Source organism: Pituophis catenifer, unplaced genomic scaffold, assembly GCF_029215685.1.
Source record: "Pituophis catenifer annectens isolate HBS135680 unplaced genomic scaffold, rPitCat1.0.hap2 SCAF_8, whole genome shotgun sequence".
Lineage (NCBI taxonomy): Eukaryota > Metazoa > Chordata > Lepidosauria > Squamata > Colubridae > Pituophis > Pituophis catenifer.
The window spans coordinates 70038718-70061651 of NW_027256888.1; the positions used below are offsets into that span (position 1 = coordinate 70038718).

A 22934-nucleotide genomic window follows, 5' to 3' on the forward strand; every position below is an offset into this window, starting at 1 on the left:
CTGCCCTTGAAAACCACTCGAAGTCTTCAGCTGGTGCAGAATGCGGCCGCGCGGGTTATGATGGAAGCGTCCCAATACTCCCATGTTACACCCCTCCTGCGCGACTTGCATTGGTTACCGGTTGCCCTTCGGGTGCGGTTCAAGGTGCTGGTTATTACCTACAAAGCCCTTCATGGCCTAGGCCCGGGATATTTGTCGGACCCCCTGCAGCCAGCGATAATTCCCAATCGCCCGGTGCGTTCCCACAGACAGGGCCTCCTCAGGGTGCCATCAGCCAGACAGTGTTGGCTGGCGACCCCCAGGGGGAGAGCTTTCTCTGTGGGCGCACCCACCCTCTGGAACCAACTTCCTTTGGAGCTCCGGATGGCCCCTGACCTTTGCTCGTTCCGCCGTGATTTGAAGACCTGGTTGTTCCGCAGCCTGGACTGATGGGGGGTTTCTTAATGAATTTTAAATTGTTTTAAATTGGAATTTTAATTTTATATTGTCTTTTAATGAGGAACTGTGCATTTTTACCGTTGTGAGCCACCCTGAGTCCTTGGAGATAGGGCGGCATATAAATTACATTTAAAAAAAAAATCCCCATTTCCTCCCAATCAGCTGGGACTTGGGAGGCAGAGAATAGATGGGGGCGGGACCATCAGAATTTTTACTATCGGTTCTCCAAACTACTCAAAATTTCCACTACCGGTTCTTCAGAACTGGTCAGAACCTGCTGAAACCCACCTCTGGTACATTCGCCACCAATGGACTGCAGATTTCAATCTACTTTATGGCAATAATTTTATAGACTCACTCTTGGCATGATGCCATTGTCTAGGTTCCATGGGGGAAAGTTCAGATGGACTCAGGAATTATACTGAGTATATAGTATACATGGAAAAGTAGTGAAACATGTGATCTGTAAAGCCCTACACCCACGTGAATTAATTTTTAAAGAAAAATGTGGACAAATTGGAGGAAGTATTATATCTATTCTCTGATGCTGTCACAGAATGCTACTTGGCATTTTTCATAATTACGATCTGTACTGATTAGTGCCCTGGCATTGAATTCAAAGGATGCACAGCAGATAGATATTTTTAAAATGCTATATTTAGATACTGAAAACAAAAAGCCCACATGCCTATTTCCCTCTTCTTTCCAATCAGTGATGTATCAAAATATAAATCCAGATGTTCTATTGTATAGAACTTCTGGTCCATTCTGATGCCGGGTAAATGAGCAAAGGATGCCTGCTTAAAGTGGAAGTAGAATATATTTGACAGTAAGACAATCAAAGAGTTTTGTTCTCAAAGGTGCTGACGTTTAAAAAGTTTTGGAAATATTTATGCAGAGATCTAAGGCTTTGTTAGTGCAATGGACATGGTTTGCCTTGAGGATTTGCCCTGAGTCTAGGAGGCAATGCCATCTTCTCACTCTGCAGGGTGAGACAAGCTTTATATATTTTGTATAAATATATACAAAATTTGGTGTCAGCCATGGGTGATGGGTTCAGATCTGGAGAGTCTTTAATGTGTGTATAAAGGATTTTAATGTTTTGAAGAACTTTTTTAGACTGTGATTTGTGTTGCTGGTATTGGTTTATTTCCTAAAGTAAGACATGGTTAATCAATTTTAGCCCAAGTGTCAGTAAGAGGAAAAAGTTTAAGCTGTGCTTTTGTATTTCTGTCTAGGGTTTATTGAGGGTCAGGGATAGCTGGAATTGATGTATGATCTGTCTAACAGGAACGTCAAGAATGTTTTTACCTTTTAACAGTAGTTTTCTGCCTGCATCTAAGATAACTTCCCCAATCTGAAGCTGCTCCGTTCAGATGTTTGAAGCTGTGTCTTCTAGGCATAGGCAGTTGGCATGTCAGATACAAATCTGGGCAGTCAATTTAGAGTTGGAAGGGACCTTAGAGGTCTTCTAGTCTAACCCGTTGCTAAAGCAGGGGACCCTATATCATGTTAGACAAATGACTGTCTAGTCTCTTCTTAAAAGTCTCCAATGATGGAGCATCTACAGCTTCCGAAGGCAAGCCATTCCACTCGTTAATTGTTCTTACCATCAGGAAATTTTTCCTTAGTTCTAGGTTGTTTCTCACCTGACTTAGTTTCCACCCATTTATTTATTTATTTTATTTATTTATTTATTTTATTCAATTTGTATACCACCCTTCTCCTAGTGGACTCAGGGCAGTGCACAGCCAGAACTAAAACACATACCAATACAAAATTTAAAATTATTAAAAGAATTACATACTTTGGCCCAAATTTAAAACAATTCGAATTAAAACCCATTGACAGATTAAAAGCTAAAAAGCTAAAAAACTAAAAAAAAAAAAAAAAAGGGGGGGGTCAGCCAGCCCTGCTTGATGGAAAAGAAAAGTTTTCAGGGCACGGCGAAAGACCCGGAGATCCGATATCTTTCTTATCTCCGGGGGCAAATTGTTCCAGAGGGCAGGAGCTGCCACAGAGAAGGCCTTCCCCCTGGGGGTCGCCAGCCGACATTGCCTGGCTGACGGCACCCTGAGGAGTCCCTCTCTGTGGGAGCGTACTGGTCGGTGAGAGGCTATCAGCGGCAGAAGGTGGTCCCGCAAATACCCAGGTCCTATGCCATGGAGCGCTTTAAAGGTGGTAACCAACACCTTGAAGTGCACCCGGAAGACCACTGGAAGCCAATGCAGCTCGTGCAGGAGGGGTGTTACATGGGAGCGCCCCCTCGCTCCCATAATCCCCCGCGTGGCCGCATTCTGCACCAGTTGGAGCCTCCAGGTACTCCTCAAGGGGAGCAGAGAGCATTGCAGTAGTCCAGGCAGGAAGTGACAAGTGCCTGAGTGACTGTGCGTAAGGAGTCCCGATCCAGAAAGGGACGCAACTGGTGAATCAGGCGGACCTGATAAAAAGCTCCCCTGGGGCTTCATGTCTTGCCTTCAGGTGCTTTGGAAAATAAATTGACCCAGTGGTGAACTCCAATTTTTTTTTACTACCGGTTCTGTGGCCGTGGCTTGGTGGGCGTGGTGTGGCTTGGTGGATGTGGCAGGGGAAGGATACTGCAAAATCTCCATTCCCACCCCACTCTGGGGCCAGCCAGAGGTGGTATTTGCCGGTTCTCCGAACTGCTCAAAATTTCCGCTACCGGTTCTCCAGAACCTGTCAGAACCTGCTGGATTTCACCCCTGAGTTGACCCCCTCTTCTTGGTGGCAGCTCTTCAAATCTGGATAATGATAGGTTGATCAAATAAGCAAAGGAAAAAGAATTGCATCTGTTTTCAGTGGTATAAAGATTGAAACAAAGGTTTTGAAGAAAGCAATAAGGTGAAAAGGCCCCTGTAATGGAATACATAGGAGACCGAAGTGTCAAGTGCAAGGAACCAGAACAACTCTGTGAATAGGCCAAAGCAGTTCCTTTATTGCTGATCATCTGTGTTACAAGAATCTCATCAGATTGACTATATTCCATTGGGAATTGATAGATAAAAGCTTCACTAGTGCTCCATCTCATGGAACTTCTCCATGCTGGAATGCTTCCTTACTCCCTCTCTCCTTTAGCCAATGATCCCAACTCAGTGACCTTGAAGAAAGGAGAGAAGAGATACTGCCAAGGAAACAATTAGAAAGAAGTGGTAGGAGCCCGAAGTTGTTTACCCGTCAGAGAAAGAAACCAAGGAAGGTCCCACCCTAATGGATCAGGCACATAGTGACAATAATATGGTTGAGGATGTTTGCCCAGTGTGTGTTACAGTCTTCCACAGCTTACTCTTCTTTTTCCAAAATACGTTGGGTCAGGGCTGAATTTCTCAGAATTCACATTTGGAGCATGCCAGATTGGGGGGTGCCGTTGGAACCGGTGACTGAAAATGGGGTGAAAGAGATGATGAGAACAGAAGTGGGTTTCAGCAGGTTCTGACCAGTTCTAGAGAACCAGTAGCAGAAATTTTGAGTAGTTCGGAGAATCGGTAGTAAAAATTCTGTCTGGCCCCACCCCCATCTATCTCTGCCTCCCAAGTCCCAGCTGATTGGGAGGAAATGGGGATTTTGCAGTAACCTTCCCCTGGAGTGGGGTGGGAATGGAGATTTTACAGTATCCTTCCCCTGGAGTGGGAAGGGAATGGAGATTTTACAGTATCCTTCCCCTGGAGTGGGGAGGGAATGGAGATTTTACAGTATCTTTCCCCTGGAGTGGGGAGGGAATGGAGTTTTTACAGTATCCTTCCCCTGCCATGCCCACCAAGCCACGCCCACCAAGCCACACCACGCCCACCAAGTCACGCCCACCAAGCCACGCCCACAGAACTGGTAGTAAAAATATCTGAAACCCACCACTGGATGAGAATGATGAGGATTTTCATTTAGAGCAGAAGTCTTCAAACTTGGTAACTTTTAAGACTTGTGGACTTCAACTCCCAGAATTCCTCAGCCAGCTATGCTCCATTTTTGCCTGAGCCACACAGTTGTTGTGGCAATCAGGGCAGGCCTTTGTCTCCAATTCCTCTTAGTGTTTTGGTGTTAATAGTTTCTGTGTTGTCAAACCTATCCTCTGGCTCAAGCACTTTAAAAGACTTTTCTATGAAAACATTACTCAATTGCTATTTTTAAATTTATTCTAGCCATCTATATATCACAGATGTGCTGTCCAGAATGAAACAGCAGATGTGTAAATCAGGAGCGTATGAATAAAAGATGGGGGAAATGAGACCCTTGATTCATGGAATGTGAATATTCTGCTTTCTGCCCATAGGTGTAATTCATTTTACACTGAACCTTCCATAACAGCACATTCAGATATCTTTTTTTTATTTTTATTTTTTTTTATTTTTTTATAATTTGATTTATATGCTGCCCTTCTCCAGAGATTCAGGGCGGCTTACAATGCGTTAAGCAATAGCCTTCATACTTTTGTATATTTATACAAAGTCAGCTTATTGCCCCCACAAACTGGGTCCTCAATTTACCTACCTTAGAAAGGATGGAAGGCTGAGTCAACCTTGAGACTGGCGAGATTCGATCTTACTTTAATTGCAGACAGCTGGTGTTAAATTACAGTGCCTTAATCTTAATCTCGAATGCTTGTTAATGGGACTTGCACTCCCACATGTGTGAAAATCCCAAATTGAAGAAAGATGAAGATAGGTCTACCAACAAAATTGACCTATATTTTGCAGACAGCCCCGGCTGAATTGACAAAAAATTGTTGAATACATAACTAGTTGGGTTTACACGAAATGGCTCTGTTTGTTGTAATAACCAGGACAAAGATTCCTTAAGACTTACCAGATCTTATATCAGTTATGCAAAACAATAGAACAAATCACAGGTTTTGAGAAGTTATTTCTTTTTTTTTTTTTTTTATTGAAAAAGTTTTCAAATACAAATTTTTCCCCTTTTTTCCTTCCCCCCCTCCTCCCTAACCCCCCCTCGCCACCCATCCCCCCCGTGACTTCTTCACACCAAAAACCTAATTCATAACAGATTACATAATATTTTACCATCGCCTTACTCTCTCCTCTATATACTGACCCTTACTTACTAAAAATATTATTAATATTGTTACTTTCCCCTTTTACCATACATTTCAAAAAAAAAAAAAAAAGCACTCTGCTATAACATTGTATGATAACTTCTAGTTTAGCATAATATTATTATAACTCCCAATTTAGCAATAATCTACCCTTTTTGTCCTCCCCAAAACTTATATCTATGTATTGTTACAACATTTCAAAGCAACCTTCCACTTTAAGACTGTATAATAAATCCTACTTTAACATTTATTCTTTGTGTATATTAATATAACATTTCAAAGCAGCCTTCCACATAAGTCCTAATTTAACATTTATTCAACTCTGTCCATTTCCTCCACTACCCTAAATATATCACTTAAACATCCCTTTTCTTAAGCTAATCCATCAGTAGACTAACATATTTCCACCCACTTTCCTACAAAATTACCATACACAACAATTCTTAATATCTGCCCACTCTGCTAATATATATATATATATACATATATTCCGTTATTTAAAAAAAAAAGACAATAACTTTAAATTTATAATCCATATAATATCTTCTTTGATGTCTTTCCACTAGATTGTTGAGTCCCCCATCCATAATTGGGTAACGTAGCATCCTGGTGCAACAGTTTGTTCAAAGTCTTCAGTCTTCATCTGCCCCCATCAGTAATGAATATCCTCATATATATATAAAAATAAAAACAACCACCCGAGTGACATTATAATTGTATTCCATATAGTTGTAATTGTGGCTTTCATCAGGATTATTAATTCCCATCATCGTAATGGGTAACAACCAGATCTTCTGCATGCCCCAACGTAACTCTCTTGCCTTGTAGCTCAGAATAATTATAATATATTTATCAGTACAAGAAAAGAAATCCAAAATAGATAATTCAAATCCAACAGATTAAGGCTCTTTTCACATCCCAAAATTACGGCATTGCAGAGGTCTGTCACTGTCCTCAGGATGATATTAACCAATACTTCGCCTCCACTATCTTTTCACATATTCATTCATTTTTTTTAAAATCACTGGCTTCACCGTTGCTTAGTTTAGAAATTTCTGTTTTTATGAGACCTATTTCTTTTTTTCTTTTCTTTTTGTGGGTTTGATTTCCATCCTGTTTTCCTTTCTACAAGTTGTATATCAACTGATCGGTTTTCATTCTGCTTTATAAACTGGTCTTGTTGGATCATCACGTTGAAATCAGATGCCGCTTCTCTCATATTTGTAGATAATCCAGCTGGAGTATCAAGAGAATCCAAAGACAGTTTGTCTACCACAACCTCTGTAATTCGATGTTTTCCCTTTATTTCCAACTCCTTCTGCTTATCCTGTATTGTGCCTATAGATGTTAAGTTCATTTTCAAAATTTTTTGATAAAATTCTTCCGCTTTTTCAACAGTATCTAATTGGTATCTTTCTCCTTGATATCTCAATATTATGCCAACTGGGGCATTCCACCTAAATGGAATATTTCTGTATTTTAACTCAGTCACCAGAAAACCAAATTTCTTCCTTTCCATTAACATCTTGGGGGGAAGCTCTTTGTAGATCCATATCTTCCTTCCATACAATTGCAAAGTAGAATTGAAGGAATTTTGCACAATTTTATTCCTAATTTCCTTATCTGTAAAATAAATCACCACATCTCTAGGCAATTGCCTTTGCTTTGCAATCCAGGAGTTTATTCTGTACACTCTATCAATCCTACAAAACACTTCCTCAGGTTGAACCTTTAAAATCCCAGCCAGAATTTCAGAAGATATTTTCCTTAAATCATCTCTGTTATTTTCCTGTAAACCTCTGAGTCTGATCGCATATTCTGTAAAATTATAATGCACCATTAAGACCTCTCTTTCAATCCGTTGTTGTAAATTTTCTGCATTACAAGACTTTTGTTCAACCTCCATTTTAGATTTTTCTTCTGAGCTATTGTCTTGAGTATTTGTCAAATCATTTTCAATTTTTTGTATTTTATTATCCAAATTGTCCTCAATTTCTTCCACTTTAGACTCTAATAAGTTAGTATTTTCATCCAACTTAGTCATAAATCCTACAAGATCATTAGCCATTTTTATAATCTTTCGATTCAAAATATCAAACTTTAATTGCACTAATTCTTTAATTTCCTGCTTAAATTTTTCAAAGTTCTGATTCACAATCTCATCCCTTCTTACAATCTCCTCCAAAAGAAATTCAATTATATTAAAATCGGTTTTCTGAGACTGGAGCTTTAAAACTTGGTCACGTAATTTGTTAATGGGGGAATCCCCCCCCATTGCTTGTTTGTCCAACTTTAATGCCATGTTTCAACACAGACAAACTATTTTTCTTAAAAAGAAAAGAGAGGCAGCAGAGAAAAAAAAAAAAACCTCTTTCCAACCAAGATGAATATCAAATCTCCAGGAAAAGAAAAAACACAAAAGTAGAGCTTTATTTTAAAGTGTAGCCAAAAATATTTATTCAGCTACTTTGTATCTCAATAAGAAACGGAAGGACTCTCCCTTTCAGCCCCTTCTCAAGCCTCGGCAGTCGCCCTTTTTAAAGATTCTTTTTTCCTTTTCCTTTTCCTTCTTCAATAATTGTTATAAAATAAGTGAGATACTTGCAATTCGAGGTCACAGGTCCAGCTCAAATCCCTTCAAATGTAACCAGGAGCATTTATTCTGCTCTTTTGTAACTTAATAAGAAACGGAAGGACTTTCTCTTTTCAGCTTCCCTGCTCCAGTTTCGGCAATCGCCATTTTAAAAGGTCTTTTTTACTTTGTTGAATATCCTTTGTAAAATAAGTATTAATACTTGCAATTTAGGGTCACAGATCCAAATCCAAATCTCATCATCTTTAGTTAATCTGTTAAATATCTTAAAAGGCTTGTCTTCGTAGCCTTGTTCTGCAAAAAGGCAGAAGTCTCCCAACGCCCGGAGCGGGCGGCGAGTGCTATAGGGAGCTTCCTCCGCCCGCCCCCAAGAGTAAAAAAAAAAAAACCCCTGGGGGCTACGGAGAGCTCTACCTACACTCACCTGCTCTATCCCACATTTCCTCCTGGAAATGGGGTTTTTCGAGCCGCCTTTGCGCTGTACAGGCGGCTCTTTACAGGCGAAGGGGCTGGCGGTCCCAAGAGACCGTCTGGTGGCTACGAAGAGCAAACCGGAAGCCCCTTGAGAAGTTATTTCTGATCAGAGAGGCTACGGAACAAACTGGTATTAATTGGTGAGCGTGGCAATGTGTGGAAGGATGCTGCAAAATCTCCATTCCCACCCCACTCCAGGGGCCTGGTGGCTCAGCAGACTGATAGCATTGTGATTAACGACACCGTGCTTCCTTTACAGCAGCGGCCGCCAATCTTTTGGGCACCAGGGACCGGTTCCGTGGGTAAAGGTTTTTCCATGGACTGGAGGGACCGTGGTTTCGTGTGCTGCCTGCATCCCATGAACGGGGCTTCACTCGTTTGCACGGCCTAGTTTTTGGCATGCCGTGGACCAGAGTCAGTCCACAGACCGGGGTTGGGGACCTCTGCTTTACAGGCAGACTCCAGGTTACAGTCATTCATTTAGCGACTGTTAGATGTTGCAATGGCACTGAATAAAGAGATTTCTGATTGGTCCTTACATCATGTGCAAGATCCCCACATGATCAAAATTTAGCCACTTGGCAACCAGTGTGTATCTACAATAGTTGCAGTGTCCAGGGCAGTGGTGATATCCAAATTTTTTTACTACCGGTTCTGTGGGCATGGCTTGGTGAGCGTGGTGTGGCTTGGTGGGCGTGGCTTGGTGAGCGTGGCAATGTGTGGGAGGGATGCTGCAAAATCTCCATTCCCACCCCACTCCAGGGGAAGAATACTGCAAAATCCCCATTCCCACCCCACTCTGGGGCCAGCCAGAGGTGGTATTTGCCAGTTTTCTGAACTACTCAAAATTTCCGCTACCGGTTCTCCAGAACTTGTCAGAATCTGCTGGATTTCACTCCTGGTCCAGGGGTGATTGCCCATTTGCCACCTTTCCAACCAGCTGGCCACACGATTCACTTTATTTAACAGCTACAGTGATTTGTTTAATCATAAGAAAGAGTCATAAAATCGGGTGTGACTCATTTAACAGCTACTTTGCTTAGCAACAGAAATTCTGGTCCCAATTGTTATAAGTCCAGGACTACCTGTACTGTCCTGATAACTTTAAAAGCGCCTTCTTCAGCCACTAGAGGTCGCACATATGACTAACCCAAGAGCCCATCAAGGCCACTACACCAAGGTATAAAGTTTTGTCACTTTATTTAACTCACAACTGTCAACAAAATATACACTGCAATATTAAACATTTCAGAAGTACAGCATTGTAAGATACACAAAAATCAGTGGGAATGTAAAACTAGATTTTTTTTTCCCCAAGCATTTTTTCTCTCTCTCCTTCAGAGCAAGCGACTGTGAGACAGAGCAGGACTTATGCACCAAGAAGGGCATTGATATTCTCTAATCATCATGACTACTCTTATTGTTCATTTAAAGACTAATATCCTAAGCATGTTTATCTGGAGCAAATTCTACTGAAGATCTCTCAGATCGACTCCCAAATAAGCATGAACAGGACCTGGGCAGCATTGTTTATATTTGCTACTAGTTACAAATTTCTACGGCCTGAAATCCGAATTATGTGTATATAATTGGGAGCAAACATTCAAGTTGTGTTGCCTTTCTCTCTCTCTCACACTCTCTCTCTCTCTCTCTCTCTCTCTCTCTCTCTCTCTCTCTCTCTCTCTCTCTCTTTGTAACTCAGCAAAACAAAAACACTGGTGATGGAGGAGTTGGGCTTTGATCTTAGTTGGGCCCTTACATGCAAAATGTCTGGAGAGGTCCCTCAGATAAGTATCGGCCTATCTCACTCTACCCTTTTAGAGGATGACCTCATTGTCCTCAACGCTATCGTGGTGTTCAACACTGTGTTGGTCTTCAGCACTGTGGTGATTCTCGGCGCTTTCCAAAGTTTGGTTGCTGACATCATCGGGACTGCTGTCTAACTGTTGGAGTGCCTCACTGTGATCTTTTTTCTGTTCTTCGCTTTCAGTGCTTTCTAGGGAAAGGGCAGCTTTGCTGTGGTCGCTGCTGTCTTCCACACTCTCAGGTTTCTCTGGGCTGTGGTCCTCCAGACTTGTGTCATGAGACGCGCTCTGGACTTCATTGCTGTCCCTCAGGTTACTTTTGTCGTCACTTTCGTGGCTTTCCAGAGAACGGGCCTTAGCATATTCATGGCTTTCATCATCTGGGGTGCTGTCCACTTCATCGGAAACATCTTGAGAATCGAACTGAAAAAGTTGACAAGAGAAACCATCAAAGGCCACTCCGCTCTCGTGAGGAATATCTACAATACCGACCATATAAGATCCACAACGATTTTCCTTTCTTACACGAGACTGGAGGGTGGTACTTTCAGAAGCTCTAACACAGGGGTGGGGAACTGTGGCCCTTTTATGACTCTTGTGGACTTCAACTCCCAGAGCCTTGGTAGTACAGTGGTCTAAAGCACCCTGTTATTAAGACCAGCTGCCTGCAATTACTGCAGGTTCGAATCTCGCCAGGCTCAAGGTTGACTCAGCCGTCCATCCTTTCTAAGGTAGGTAAATTGAGGACCCAGATTGTGGGGGCAATAAGCTGACTTTGTATAAATATATAAAAGGATGAAGGCTATTGCTTAGCGCATTGTAAGCCGCCCTGAGTCTCCGGAGAAGGGCGGCATATAAATCAAATTAAAAAAAAATAATAAAAATTCCTGAGCTAGCATGGGATTATTAGTTCAGTAGGAGTTATTATTTGTATCCTGCATTTAGTATTTTTAAAATAACTCAAGATGGCAAGCATATCCAGTACATCTTCCTCCTTGTATTTTCCCCACAACAACAACTCTGTGAGATGGTTGGGCTGAGAAAGAATGACTTTCATAGCTAAGGTAGAATTAGAACTCACAGTCTCCAGCTTTCTAGTCTGGTGTCTTAACCATTAGACCAAACTTGCTGTGGTACCTCACTTTGCTACAAAGAATATCCATGGTGTGTTACAAATAAAGTGCAAAATAGGTGATAAAGTATAACGAAGACTTAAATAAAATACTGCCTCAGGTATATGAAGTATTAATTTCAACAACCTGTAATTTTTTTTATTTTGTTGTATCTTTTGTGTTTTTCATGAGCTCAAGATAAATTTTCTTCATATGGGAAGTGATTAATAAACTGGTTATTCATGTCCTTTTACACCAGTGTCAATTCCCATGTTTCTCTAAAAGAATTACATTGGTGTAAAACATAAAGTAGCAAAATCATTTCCACATACCATTTTATGGCCACAACATTTAGTCCACAACCAAAAATAAATAAATAAATAAATCAGAAAACTTACTGCGAATGTTATTAAAAATGTCTAAGTGTCTGGAATGTGGATGTTAAAAAATGGAAGCAAAGCATGTTTATGTCAACTAATTATTAAAGCAAGGAAACGCTGTGTTTCTTGTTTCTTCCGCCCCAGGCTTTGCAATATTTATTTCGTAGGATTTTTATAGCATTAGTGCAGTAGGTTTTTCTAAGCCAACAGATTCTTTCAAAACATGCTTCCTCCTAGTTCTCATATACAATATAATATTTATTACAGGTGGTTTCTTCACAGCAACCACAGTGTTGTCCAAGTATGTAACATTTGAATATCCAGCTATCAAAAACAAGTGTGACGAGTGACGTTTAAAGGTGGCCTTGCCAATCACCACTAGATGTGGTGAAGGACAGGGGTGGGTTCTAAAATTTTTTACTACTGGTTCTGTGGGCATGGCTTATTTTGTGGGCGTGACTTGATGGTCATGTGACAATTCTTTAGGATTTAGCAGAGGTACTGGTCTACCAGGCTTTTAACTGCTTGCAGAGCTGTACCGGTCTACCTATTTGTTTTTGGAGCATCCCGGTCTACCCATTTGTTTTTCGAGCGCTCTGGTCTACCACCACACTGCCTTTTAACACTGATCAGCTGTAGGACGGCCCTTTGAAGCCTCACAGCAAGAGTTTAAACAGTTTTTTTCCTTCTAGCCATCAGCTGGGACTCGGGAGGCAGCGAATAGATTGGGGGCGGGGCCAAATAAAAGGTAAGAAAAATGCGGGGGGGGGGGGACGGGAGGGCCCAGCTCCAGAACAAAGAGAACCGGTTCCGTGATGTCATATCATCACCGCTACTGGCTCGGCCAAACCAGGCCGAACCCACCACTGGTGAAGGAAGATGAATTGGAGGAGGAGGTTGGCATGACATTTGAAAGTGAAACAACCATCTCAGACATTATTTCCCATGATTACCCAGAGCTACCAAACAATGACAGTTGCAGATCAAAATCCTCCAGGCAAAAATATCACGTGTGTGAATGGCAACATAATAGATGGACAGTGTAGTTCTAAATAGGACAGTTGTCTTGTTCCTTGAAATCGAACATTTAAATCACTTCATTTAAAGCAGTGATGATGATATCCAGATGCAGCTAAAGGTGCTTCTCATAGACCTGCTTTTGGGCCATCCCAAGTTCTCCCTCCCCTTATGTGAGTGCAGCAATAAAAGAAAGCCATCAGCTGGCATTTACCTTTCCAGATCTCTCCAAACTCATCTGGTCAACGTTTGCCCTGAATTCATAAGATGGGACGTCTCCTCTGGAATCAGTGACGGGAGCCTCAGTGGGAGAGTCAGTGAAGGTTTCATGAGACTCATCGGATTCATCTGAATCTGGATGATCATCGTCTTTGGAAACATCACTATGATCATCATCATCTTCATGACTTTTGCTGGAAGAGGCCAAAATGGTCTGCAAGGAAACCAATGTAACTTCGTTTTACCACATGCACAAGGACATACTTTGTGTTAGCTAGTTTTCAGTGCCAAACATCAGGATGAGAACCTTGGAAATTTGAGGGGAATATCCCAGAGCAAATGCACAATGTCTTTTGTTCACTAGTTGGCAGCAACAAGAATCTGATGACTATAGCCGAGGTGGCTCAGTGGTTAGAATGCAGTACTGCAGGCTACTTCTGCTGACTGCCAGCTGCCTGCAATTTGGTAGTTCGAATCTTTACAGGCTCAAGTTTGACTCAGCCTTTTATCCTTCTGAGGTCGGTAAAATGAGGACTCAGATTGTTGGGGGCAATATGCTGACTCTGTAAACCGCTTAGAGAGGGCTGCGAAGGCTTTCTTAAAGCACTGTGAAACGGTATATACCTCTGAGCGCTATTGTTATTGCTATACTCACCAGGCTTAAATTTTAGATAAATGAAATAATCTGAAGACGCATGGTGGCTCATTTGATTAGGACACTGGGCTGATAAGCAGTAAGCCCATGTTTGAGACCCGAGTACTGCCATGGGACAGGGTGAGCTCTCATCCTTTGCTCCAACTCCTGCTGGGACCTGAAAGGAGCTTCCAACTGGGTGTTCCCTGGGCGATGGTGATATCATTGGCTAATCCTTTCAACCTGGAAGCACCTGGGTGCTTCCGACACAAGTGTGATGCGATTTGCAGGCTTTCTAAAGGATCTCTATTTGGATTACTTAAAACTATCCAGAAGCTACAACTGGTATAAAATTCAACATGTAAGCTCCTAGTTGGTATGCAAAATCATCTCAAGGGATATTTGGATCTTCTGGTTTAGAGGGGTACTTCATAGCTCTTTAAGACATCACCAAATCCTTTAATTATGCAAATTCATGCAGAAACACTTAAAGAAGTCATACTGAATCGTCAAGAAGATGGACAGGGCATAGTCCTCAGAATAGTTTTGTACAGTCCTAACACAAACCCTATGACACCGCATTGAAATAAATGCCTTAGTTATCAATTTTTATTTTATTTTTTTTGGATTGTGCATTGGTTTTGCTTTCAAAATCCAAACCTTTCCTAGTTTAGGATATATATCCAAAGCTATTAAAGGTTTGAATTTTGAAACCAAAACTAATGCACCAGAGGTGGTATTCAGCCGGTTCGAGCAAATTGGTAGCGGCGACTCTACATAATGCCATCCTATTTAGCCATGTTTTTGAGGCCGGGCGCATGCGCAGAAGGCCAGGTGCATGTGTGGAAGGCGCACATGTGTGCAAAGTGAGCATGCGCACATGCGGCCAACCGATGATAAGAATATGTGAAACCGACCACTGCAATGCACAATATATAGAAATTTGACTTACTATTAATCTGTTTGCCTGTTATTAAAATCTGTATATGACACTCATCTATAGACATTGCTGCTCAGTGATACACTCAGGTGTTACTTTTTACAAATGAAACCTATGGAACTTCCTTTTTTTCTGCACAACTATCAAAAGTGGATTACTTTTGTCTCCTTTTTCACCGGATCCAAAGGAGGCTACGAATTCAGTCAAGTTGGTTGTCACAACAGGGTGATCAAAGCTTGGCCTGATTTGTTTGCATATAAATACCAGTTGTGGTTACCATCTTGAATGTTTTCATCAAACCCTGCAGGCTACTGGGGAGAATGGTTGATGAAAAATAAACTTGCACCCATGATCTTCTGTGGGTGGGTTCAAATATGCAGAGGCACGTTGAGTTAAACTGACCTGTTGCTCAGTGATCTCATCACGATCCTCCAAAGACTGAGAGTTCTGAAAATGAAATAAAAGTGCTATAAAAACGACCAGTGGATTAAGCTCAATTAAGCTAATAGAATTCATTACTATAGGTCCGGGATGGCGAACCTATGGCACGCGTGCCACAGGTGGCACATGTAGCCATATCAATGGGCATGCAAGCTCATTTTCAGGGCTTCTGGGCCCACCTAGAATAGGGAAACAGGCTGTTTCCTGCCTTCGGAGGGCTTTGGGTGGTGGTGGGGAAGGCCTGTTTTTTGCTGTCCCCAGCCTCCAGAGCCTCTCTAGGAGTCTGGGAAGGGCAAAAACAACCTTTCCCACCCCCCACCCCCAGAGGCCAAAAATGGCCTGTTTGCCAACTTCTGGTGGGACTGGAAGGCCTGTTTTTTGCTGTCCCTAGCCTCCAGAGCCTTTCTAGGAGTCTGGGGAGGGCAAAAACAGCCTTCCTCAACCCCCAGGAGGCCCTCCGGAGGCCAAAAACGGCCTGTTTTCGCATAGAATTATGGGTGTGGGCATGTACACATGCAACCCCCCTGCCCCCCTCCTGGCACGCGATAGCAAAAAGGTTAGCCATCTCTGCTATAGGTAGTTCATTTAGTGACTGTTTGAAGTTACAATAGCACTGCAAAAACTGACTTGTGACCATTTTTCACACTTATGACTGTTGCCGCATCTCCATGGTCACATGATAAAAATTCAGATGCTTAGCAACGGACTCATATTTATGACGGCTGTGGTGTCGTGTGATCCCCTTTTGCGACCTTCTGGCAAGCAAAGTCAATGGGGAAGCCAAATTCACTTAACAACCATGCTACTGACTTAACAACTGCAATGATTCCCTTAATTCCCTTAACAATTGTGGCAAGAAAGGTCATAAAATGGGGCAGAATTCACTTAAAAACTGTCTTGCTTAGTAACAAATAAATTTTGCGCTCAGTTGTGGTTGTAAGTTGAGGACTACCTGCATATGTAGCTGGAGAAGAGATCAGTTCATGAACAGTAGGTATATTAACAACCAGTAATCATGGTTAATGATTAGCTTTAGTAGCAATATAATTCTGAACACAGTGGGGTGGAGAAACGGAGAAGGAAGGGTATTCTGGTAAAGCTCAGCTAGTAGATTTCCCAGAACCAGTTGGTTGATAACTAGTGGAGATGCTGAATCATTTGGATCCAGTTGAAGCTTTCCTGGGATTCTTTTTTATTCAAGGAATAATAGGATTTAGGGCCTGGATTGAACGGAATGGAAACGAGTGGTGTAGTGGCCTAGAGGTGGAGCTCTCGCCTCACAATCAGGAGGCTGTGAGTTTGATCCTAGATAGAGGCAGATATTTCTTTCTTTGGGCACAAGCAGAATATATCTGCTGAACAAAACTCCGCATTGGTGACAGGAAGGACATCCGGCCATTAAACACTCTGCTAGCTCCATTCAGTTGCCCAGACTCCACCCCACAAGGGATTATGGAGTTGTTAAAGATGATGATTGAATGGAATGGAAATAGGGCTGATGGGAGGTATGGAGAATGATGGACAGGGAAACAAGTTAAATAGAATAACGGATAAAATATCTTGCACTAAATCTCATCAGGCCTAGTTTGACCATGACTAGGCCCAACTGGCAGCTAATTTGTGTCCCATTTTCGCTTGCTCTTCCCACTACAACATTTCTTTTTACTATGTTGCTTTTCTGGGTGTGGGGGGAAGGGCCTTTTCTCACTCTAGTTATTGGACTTGCAACTCCATAATCCCCAGATAGCACCATCTCAAACCATTCCATCTGGGTTTATAGGCACATCCAGAAGCTGCCAGATTGAGGAAAGCTCCTAACAGTTTATCAAAGAAGGTGAGTTGCATACCAGTTGAGAAGATGTATGTTCTGGTGACTCTTGACTATGTTCATGGCTGTTTCCGTGCTCTTGACTGTGTTCATGGCTGTTTCCGTGCTCTTGACTGTGTTCATGGCTGTGAGAATTGTGGTGGGGATGGTGGTGTGCATAAGCTTCATTTTCTCTGGAGTCCTACAACAATACAAAAACATTAGAATTTAGCATGCAACATCTCAACGCTTGGGCACCACTAAAGGGCAAGGACCTAGGGCTTGGTACAAGGATCCCTACAACAGAGAGGAAATAGTTAAAGATAAAGGTAAAGGTTCCCCCTCACACATATGTGCTAGTCGTTCCCGACTCTAGGGTGCACTGCTCATCTTCGTTTCAAAGCCGAAGAGGCAGCGTTGTCCGAAGACATCTCTGTGGTCATGTGGCCAGCATGACTAAACGCCAAAGGCGCATGGAACGCTGTTACCTTCCCACCAAAGGTGGTCCCTATTTTTCTACTTGCATTTTTTACCTGCTTTCGAACTGCTAGGTTGACAGAAGCTGGGACAAGTAACAGGAGCTCACCCCGTTATGTGGCACTAGGGATTTGAACTGCTGAACTGCCGACCTTTCAATCAACAAGCTCAACATTTTAGCCACTGAGCCACCGCATCCCCTTAGGAAATAGGAGGATCTAATTCAGTGGTGGGTTTCAAATTTTTTTACTACCAGTTCTGTGGGTGTGGCTTGGTGGGTGTGGCATGTCTTGGTGGGTGTGGCTTGGTGGGCATGGCAGAGGAAGGATACTGTAAAATCTCCATTCCCTCCCCAATCCAGGGGAAGGTTACTGCAAAATCCCCATTTCCTCCCGATCAGCTGGGACTTGAGAGGCAGAGAATAGATGGAGGTGGGGCCAGTCAGAATTTTTACTACCGGTTCTCCAAACTACTCAAAATTTCCGCTACCGATTCTCCAGAACTGGTCAGAACCTGCTGAAACCCACCTCTGATCTAATTGCCATGCTATCTAACTTCATTCTCATTCGACTTTCGTGAAAAAAGTAAAAGCAGTGTTAAGAATAATTAGATAATATATCTAAAACAACGAAGAAAGTGCCTGGTTAGCAAGTGAAATGAATCTTAATACTATTTTGTGGTGAATTGTAGTAGTGTAAGTTATAGCTTTAAAATTTTTTTTTTTTTTTTTTTGAAAAATACAAAAAGGACAGCCGTAGTAACTAAGAAATAGAAACCATGAAGTTCAGGGAGAGGATTACAGGGTTGTAAAAAGGAAGGTTTTTTGTTTTTTGTTTAGTTGGGGAGACGTATAGCCCAAATAAATGCATTTATTAAAAGGATTAAGATTCCTTTTAGCAGTAGGACCTTTAAAGAAAAAACAGAAAGGTATTGTCAATTGTCTCACTCAATGAAATTGATGCCTGGCGGATTAGGTCTGAAAAGACTGTGTGTGTTTACATACAGATATAAACAGGAAATAATTGAGGATGCTGTATTTTCCCCTCTATCTATACAAATTTAGCTTAATTCTAGTAAGTAAAAAATGTGAAGAAGGAAATTCCATATGACCATAAAATATTAAGATTTGAAGCAAAAGAATGCTCCAAGGGTGGGCTTCAAAAATTTTAGCAAAGGGTTCTCTGCCTGCTTGCTGGGTAGGTGTCGCCATGGTGGGCGTGGCCTAGTTGGCCTCCTGCACCACGGTGGGGGAGCGTTTTTGCCCTCCTTGGGCTCCAGAGGCTTTCCTCGAACCTCCAAGAGGGTGAAAACAGCCTCCCCAGGCTCTGGAGGCCCTCTGGAGGCTGGAAACGGGCCTTCCTGAACTTCTGGTAGGCCCATTTTTCACCCTCCTTGAGCCTCCGCATGTGCCCTGCACTTACCTGCATCCAAAACGGGCTGCATGGGGACTCCTGGGAGGGGCAGGGTGGGGCGGGGCGGGCGGGGCCACCCAGGAGTGGGATTTGGGGGTTCTCCGAACTGCACAGAATCTTAGCTAGAGGTTCTCCCGAACCCCTGCCAACCCCCAGCAGTCCACCCCTGGAATGCTCCAATTCTTGACTGCTTTTTATTGTTAGAATTTAAATTCTAGTACCTTACTAGTACTAGTACCTTAGTAAAAAACCCATATTTTTAAAGTTTTAGATAAAAAACATAGACAATCTGGATCCACTTGAACTGAATGAGGTTCAATAAAGATCGTAACAAAAGCAATTCTCTGCACACGTACAATACACACTTACATGATTTCTTTCTGCACTCCTAGAGTCGTCATGATGTCTCGATTTGCTGATCTTTAAGAAGAAGAAGAAAAAAAAATAGACAGCATTGATTCCTTTCTGCTACACCAAGGAAGTCTTGATTGACTAGTTAAATGCATAGCGTACTTACCGGTAAGGCAAAGGCAACGGTGAAAAGACACAAGATAAGCACTGCAATTTTCATGATGACGGATCCTTGTGGAATAGTTTGCAAACGTTTGGTAAGATTCCTGTTCCAAAAGAACAATAACAATTTATTTGCCCTGTTTTTCACAAACTGTCTAAATATATGTAAACAGTAACTCCAGACTGAAGGTCTCATGATGGATTGATCAGATGTCCGCCAATGAACTGCCTAGACTGCAATGTTGATAAAGCTTTTCTAGATCGTACCTTCTTAAACCAATAATAATAATAATAATAGTAATAATAGTACATCTAAAAAGTTGTGGACTCTCACTGCCTTCTAGTTCTCTCTATATTTATCACTCTCTTTCATCTCTTTCAGAACACCTAGCCTGGCTAAGATTTAAAGAAGCAGAAATTAAAAGGATGAAAACTGAGAAAGGTAAAAGGTAAAGGTAAAGGTTCCCCTCGCACATATGTGCTAGCCATTCCTGACTCTAGGGGGCGGTGCTCATCTCCGTTTCAAAGGCAAAGAGCCAGCGCTGTCCGAAGATGTCTCCGTGGTCATGTGGCCGGCATGACTAAACGCCAAAGGCACACGGAATGCTGTTACCTTCCCACCAAAGGTGGTCCCTATTTTTATGCTTGCATTTTTTTTAACATGCTTTCGAACTGCTAGATCGGCAGAAGCTGGGACAAGTAACGGGAGCTCACCCTGTTACGTGGCACTAGGGATTTGAACCGCTGAACTGCCGACCTTTTGATCGACAAGCTCAGTGTCTTAGCTACTGAACCACCACTCAGGGTATAATAATAAGGCTCCCCTTATTCCCCCATATTATAGGAAACTTTGTGACTTGATTTATAAAACCCACCAAGCCATAAGGTGGTGTGTTTGCTTTTCATTTAACGTGAAGTGGGAACTCAGTCATTATGCCATTACATTGTGTGCAGAGTAGGCCACTGCAGCTGTTTCAACCAACCATGGTTTGAAACATTCTGGCAAAGTATATATTTATATTTGAATTCAGATTAGCTTGATGGACATGCATGCATTGCTTTTCCACAACATTCCATCAATGCAATGACCCAGGTTTTTTTGGATAATGTTATTGCTTTAGAAGACAAGAAAAAAAAAAAAAGAAAGAAAGAAAAAAAACCCAATAAATACAATAATACAGTACATATAGAAAAAAGGCTCCGTTTCTAAACATAGTATTAAATCTTGGCCACACAGGATAATCTTGGTTAGTCTTCTCATTGAATTGCTAAATAGTATGTTCATAAGCAGAGAGTCAACACATCTCTGCTTATGAACAGACTAATCACATAGGACTAAATAATTTCTTATTTCCAGCATAAACTTTCTGTGACATATCCAGTGCATGCAAAAGAAGTATCTTTTCCTTTAATAATATCTTAAGATTGTAGGAAACCCACTAAATATTTTTAAAGATGCTTGGGTATTTATTTGTTAATGTGGAATGTAGCAACTCCTTACTTATTGCTAATAACTAATATTCAGTTCAACAATTATCTGTGCATAAAAAGAGAACAATTCAAAACTCATTTAAATGCTGATCGTAATTCAGGAGTTTTAGATGTTGCTACTGCAGCAGGATGCAGTCTCTTGGGAAAATGGAGGAAAAGTGAGAGTATATTATGAAATAATTCAAAGGCAGATATTACAAAACTTAATGGAAATTCTGCAAAAGAAGGTTGCAACAAATTGGAATTTCTTCTGCCTTTGATTGCCTCCCATATGCATATGAATAGAAATTTAATTCAAGCATAATTGTAATGCTTTAGCAACAATACCATCGATTTGATTGGGTCCTTTCTTCTAAAGCATTTTGAAAAGATTTCAGAGTCAGATAGGATTACACAGTTATGTGTGACACTTTGGAAAAAAGCTGTGTAATCAGGACTCAAGGGATATATGAGAAATTGATGAATCATGATGGAAGACTGTATCAGGAGCCAGGCTGATGGGGGAGCTGGCATCCTTCCTTATGCATTGCCCTTCCTCTTACAAGGTTAATGAGCACTTGTGCTAAAAGCAAAAATCAATGTGAAAACACTGCACCAAATTATATCTGAGTAATACGCCTAAAGAGCCCATCGGAGGGGAGCCAATGATTTTTATGGAGATTAAATGCAACACTTTTAGCCAGAAATACTTGGCTAAATAAATAGGCGCTGTATAAGACATGGGGACTAGCAAGAAATTGAACCCTTCTTGGATGGAGCTGGATGGAGGGTTTAATTTACATCCAGATCCACTGGTCCTCTGGTATCAGGATATTTCAGATAAGGAAATATTCTTGAACACAGACCACTCTGTATGATTTCCCCAGATTACTAAATTATCTTAATACGACCGCTATTTTTGCCTTTAACAGCAGAGCAGGAAGCAAAGTATGCGGCTTCTGGAGATTTCTGTGCCCAGATGCTACTGTTTAAAAAAAAAAAAATAGGACCCTTGATAAAAAAAAAAACAGCAGCTGATAATCCTAATGACCCAAATCATGATCAATTTATGGCTTGTCTTCCTCTTCCAACTCACTTCAATGCCTTCCCATAGTTACTTCTACAACAGTCTTGCGAAGTAGATGAAGTGTGAGACACCCAAGGGAATGAGCGTTTGCCAACACATCCCAACTATGATGCAATCTGTCCTAGTCATAACCCAGCCATCCGCACCCTCACTCTCTGCAATTTAGCACTAGAGATAGTGCTAAAGAGAATGCAGACCATAAGCCATTTTGAGCCCAAAAAAACCATGCAGCAATTTGACTCCCCCCTCTAACTCTTAAGAAAGAGCCATTTGTAATTTTTGTTTGTTTGTTTTTAGAGGCAGTTTCCATTTGGCAGCACGCATCATCCCTGTATCTTTAAATCTGCTCCCAGATGCTATGCAAACCGCACTGTTGTTGGAACTGAATCTATTTCAGGCAAAATGCTCCCCTTCTCAGTGGAAACAAGTCTCCAGCAGACTGTCAGGGTGCTTTTTTTCCCCCTTAATAAATTGCAGCGCAGCTTGAAAGTAACAGGTAAGAAAGGAAAGGCAATTCGGTACCTGGAGTGATGCTTAGATCCTCAGGCAGCAATCTGCAGCTAGGTCAGTGAAGCTCAGAGCAATGCTGAAGTCACTTCAGCTAGTTCCACTCACTCTCCTCTTCTGTTTTCCCCTCTGCAGACCTCTGAATTTAAACTGTAGTCCAGATACCAGCCGACCAATCTGCGCCAGGCGGAAAAGATGAGGTCATGAGTCTCAGACCTCCCACCATTCTGCTACATTTCCTCTCGGGGGTGGGTGGGTGGGGGAAGGTTTGTGGCTTTCCAAGCAAACAAGGAGCTATTCCATAGTTAAAACATTACTTATGTAAAGTCTGATTAACTTGTGTTTTAGATCAACTCTCCCGGCACTCTGTCTGGAAGGAGAGGAATTTAATAAGCATGGAACTTATTAGCATTTATGGGGAGAACTACATTCAAATGCATCTTCTTCTTCTTCTTCTTCTTCTTCTTCTTCTTCTTCTTCTTCTTCTTCTTCTTCTTCTTCTTCTTCTTCTTCTTCTTCTTCTTCTTCTTCTTCTTCTTCTTC

General features: G+C 41.8%; 1 protein-coding gene across 1 annotated transcript; it reads right to left on the minus strand.

Annotated features, from left to right (window-relative positions):
* Window positions 1-9764: 9764 nt before the first annotated feature.
* LOC139320157 (osteopontin-like) lies at window positions 9765-22491 on the minus strand. Its single transcript, XM_070948337.1, has 7 exons — window positions 22407-22491; window positions 19332-19431; window positions 19184-19234; window positions 16966-17127; window positions 15080-15124; window positions 13099-13317; window positions 9765-10798 (listed from the first exon to the last, which is right to left on the minus strand). Exons 2-7 carry the CDS (start codon window positions 19383-19385, stop codon window positions 10388-10390), a joined length of 942 nt encoding a protein of 313 aa, XP_070804438.1. The 5' UTR covers window positions 19386-19431; window positions 22407-22491; the 3' UTR covers window positions 9765-10387.
* Window positions 22492-22934: the final 443 nt, after the last annotated feature.

Excerpts from the sequence above, each read along its gene's own strand:
- LOC139320157 (XM_070948337.1), bottom strand. The coding sequence starts at position 19,385 with ATGAAAATTGCAGTGCTTATCTTGTGTCTTTTCACCGTTGCCTTTGCC. Across the intron at positions 15,125-16,965 it reads AACATACATCTTCTCAACTG|AACTCTCAGTCTTTGGAGGA; the intron begins GTATGCAACTCA and ends TTTCATTTTCAG. Across the intron at positions 13,318-15,079 it reads ATGAGATCACTGAGCAACAG|ACCATTTTGGCCTCTTCCAG; the intron begins GTCAGTTTAACT and ends GTTTCCTTGCAG.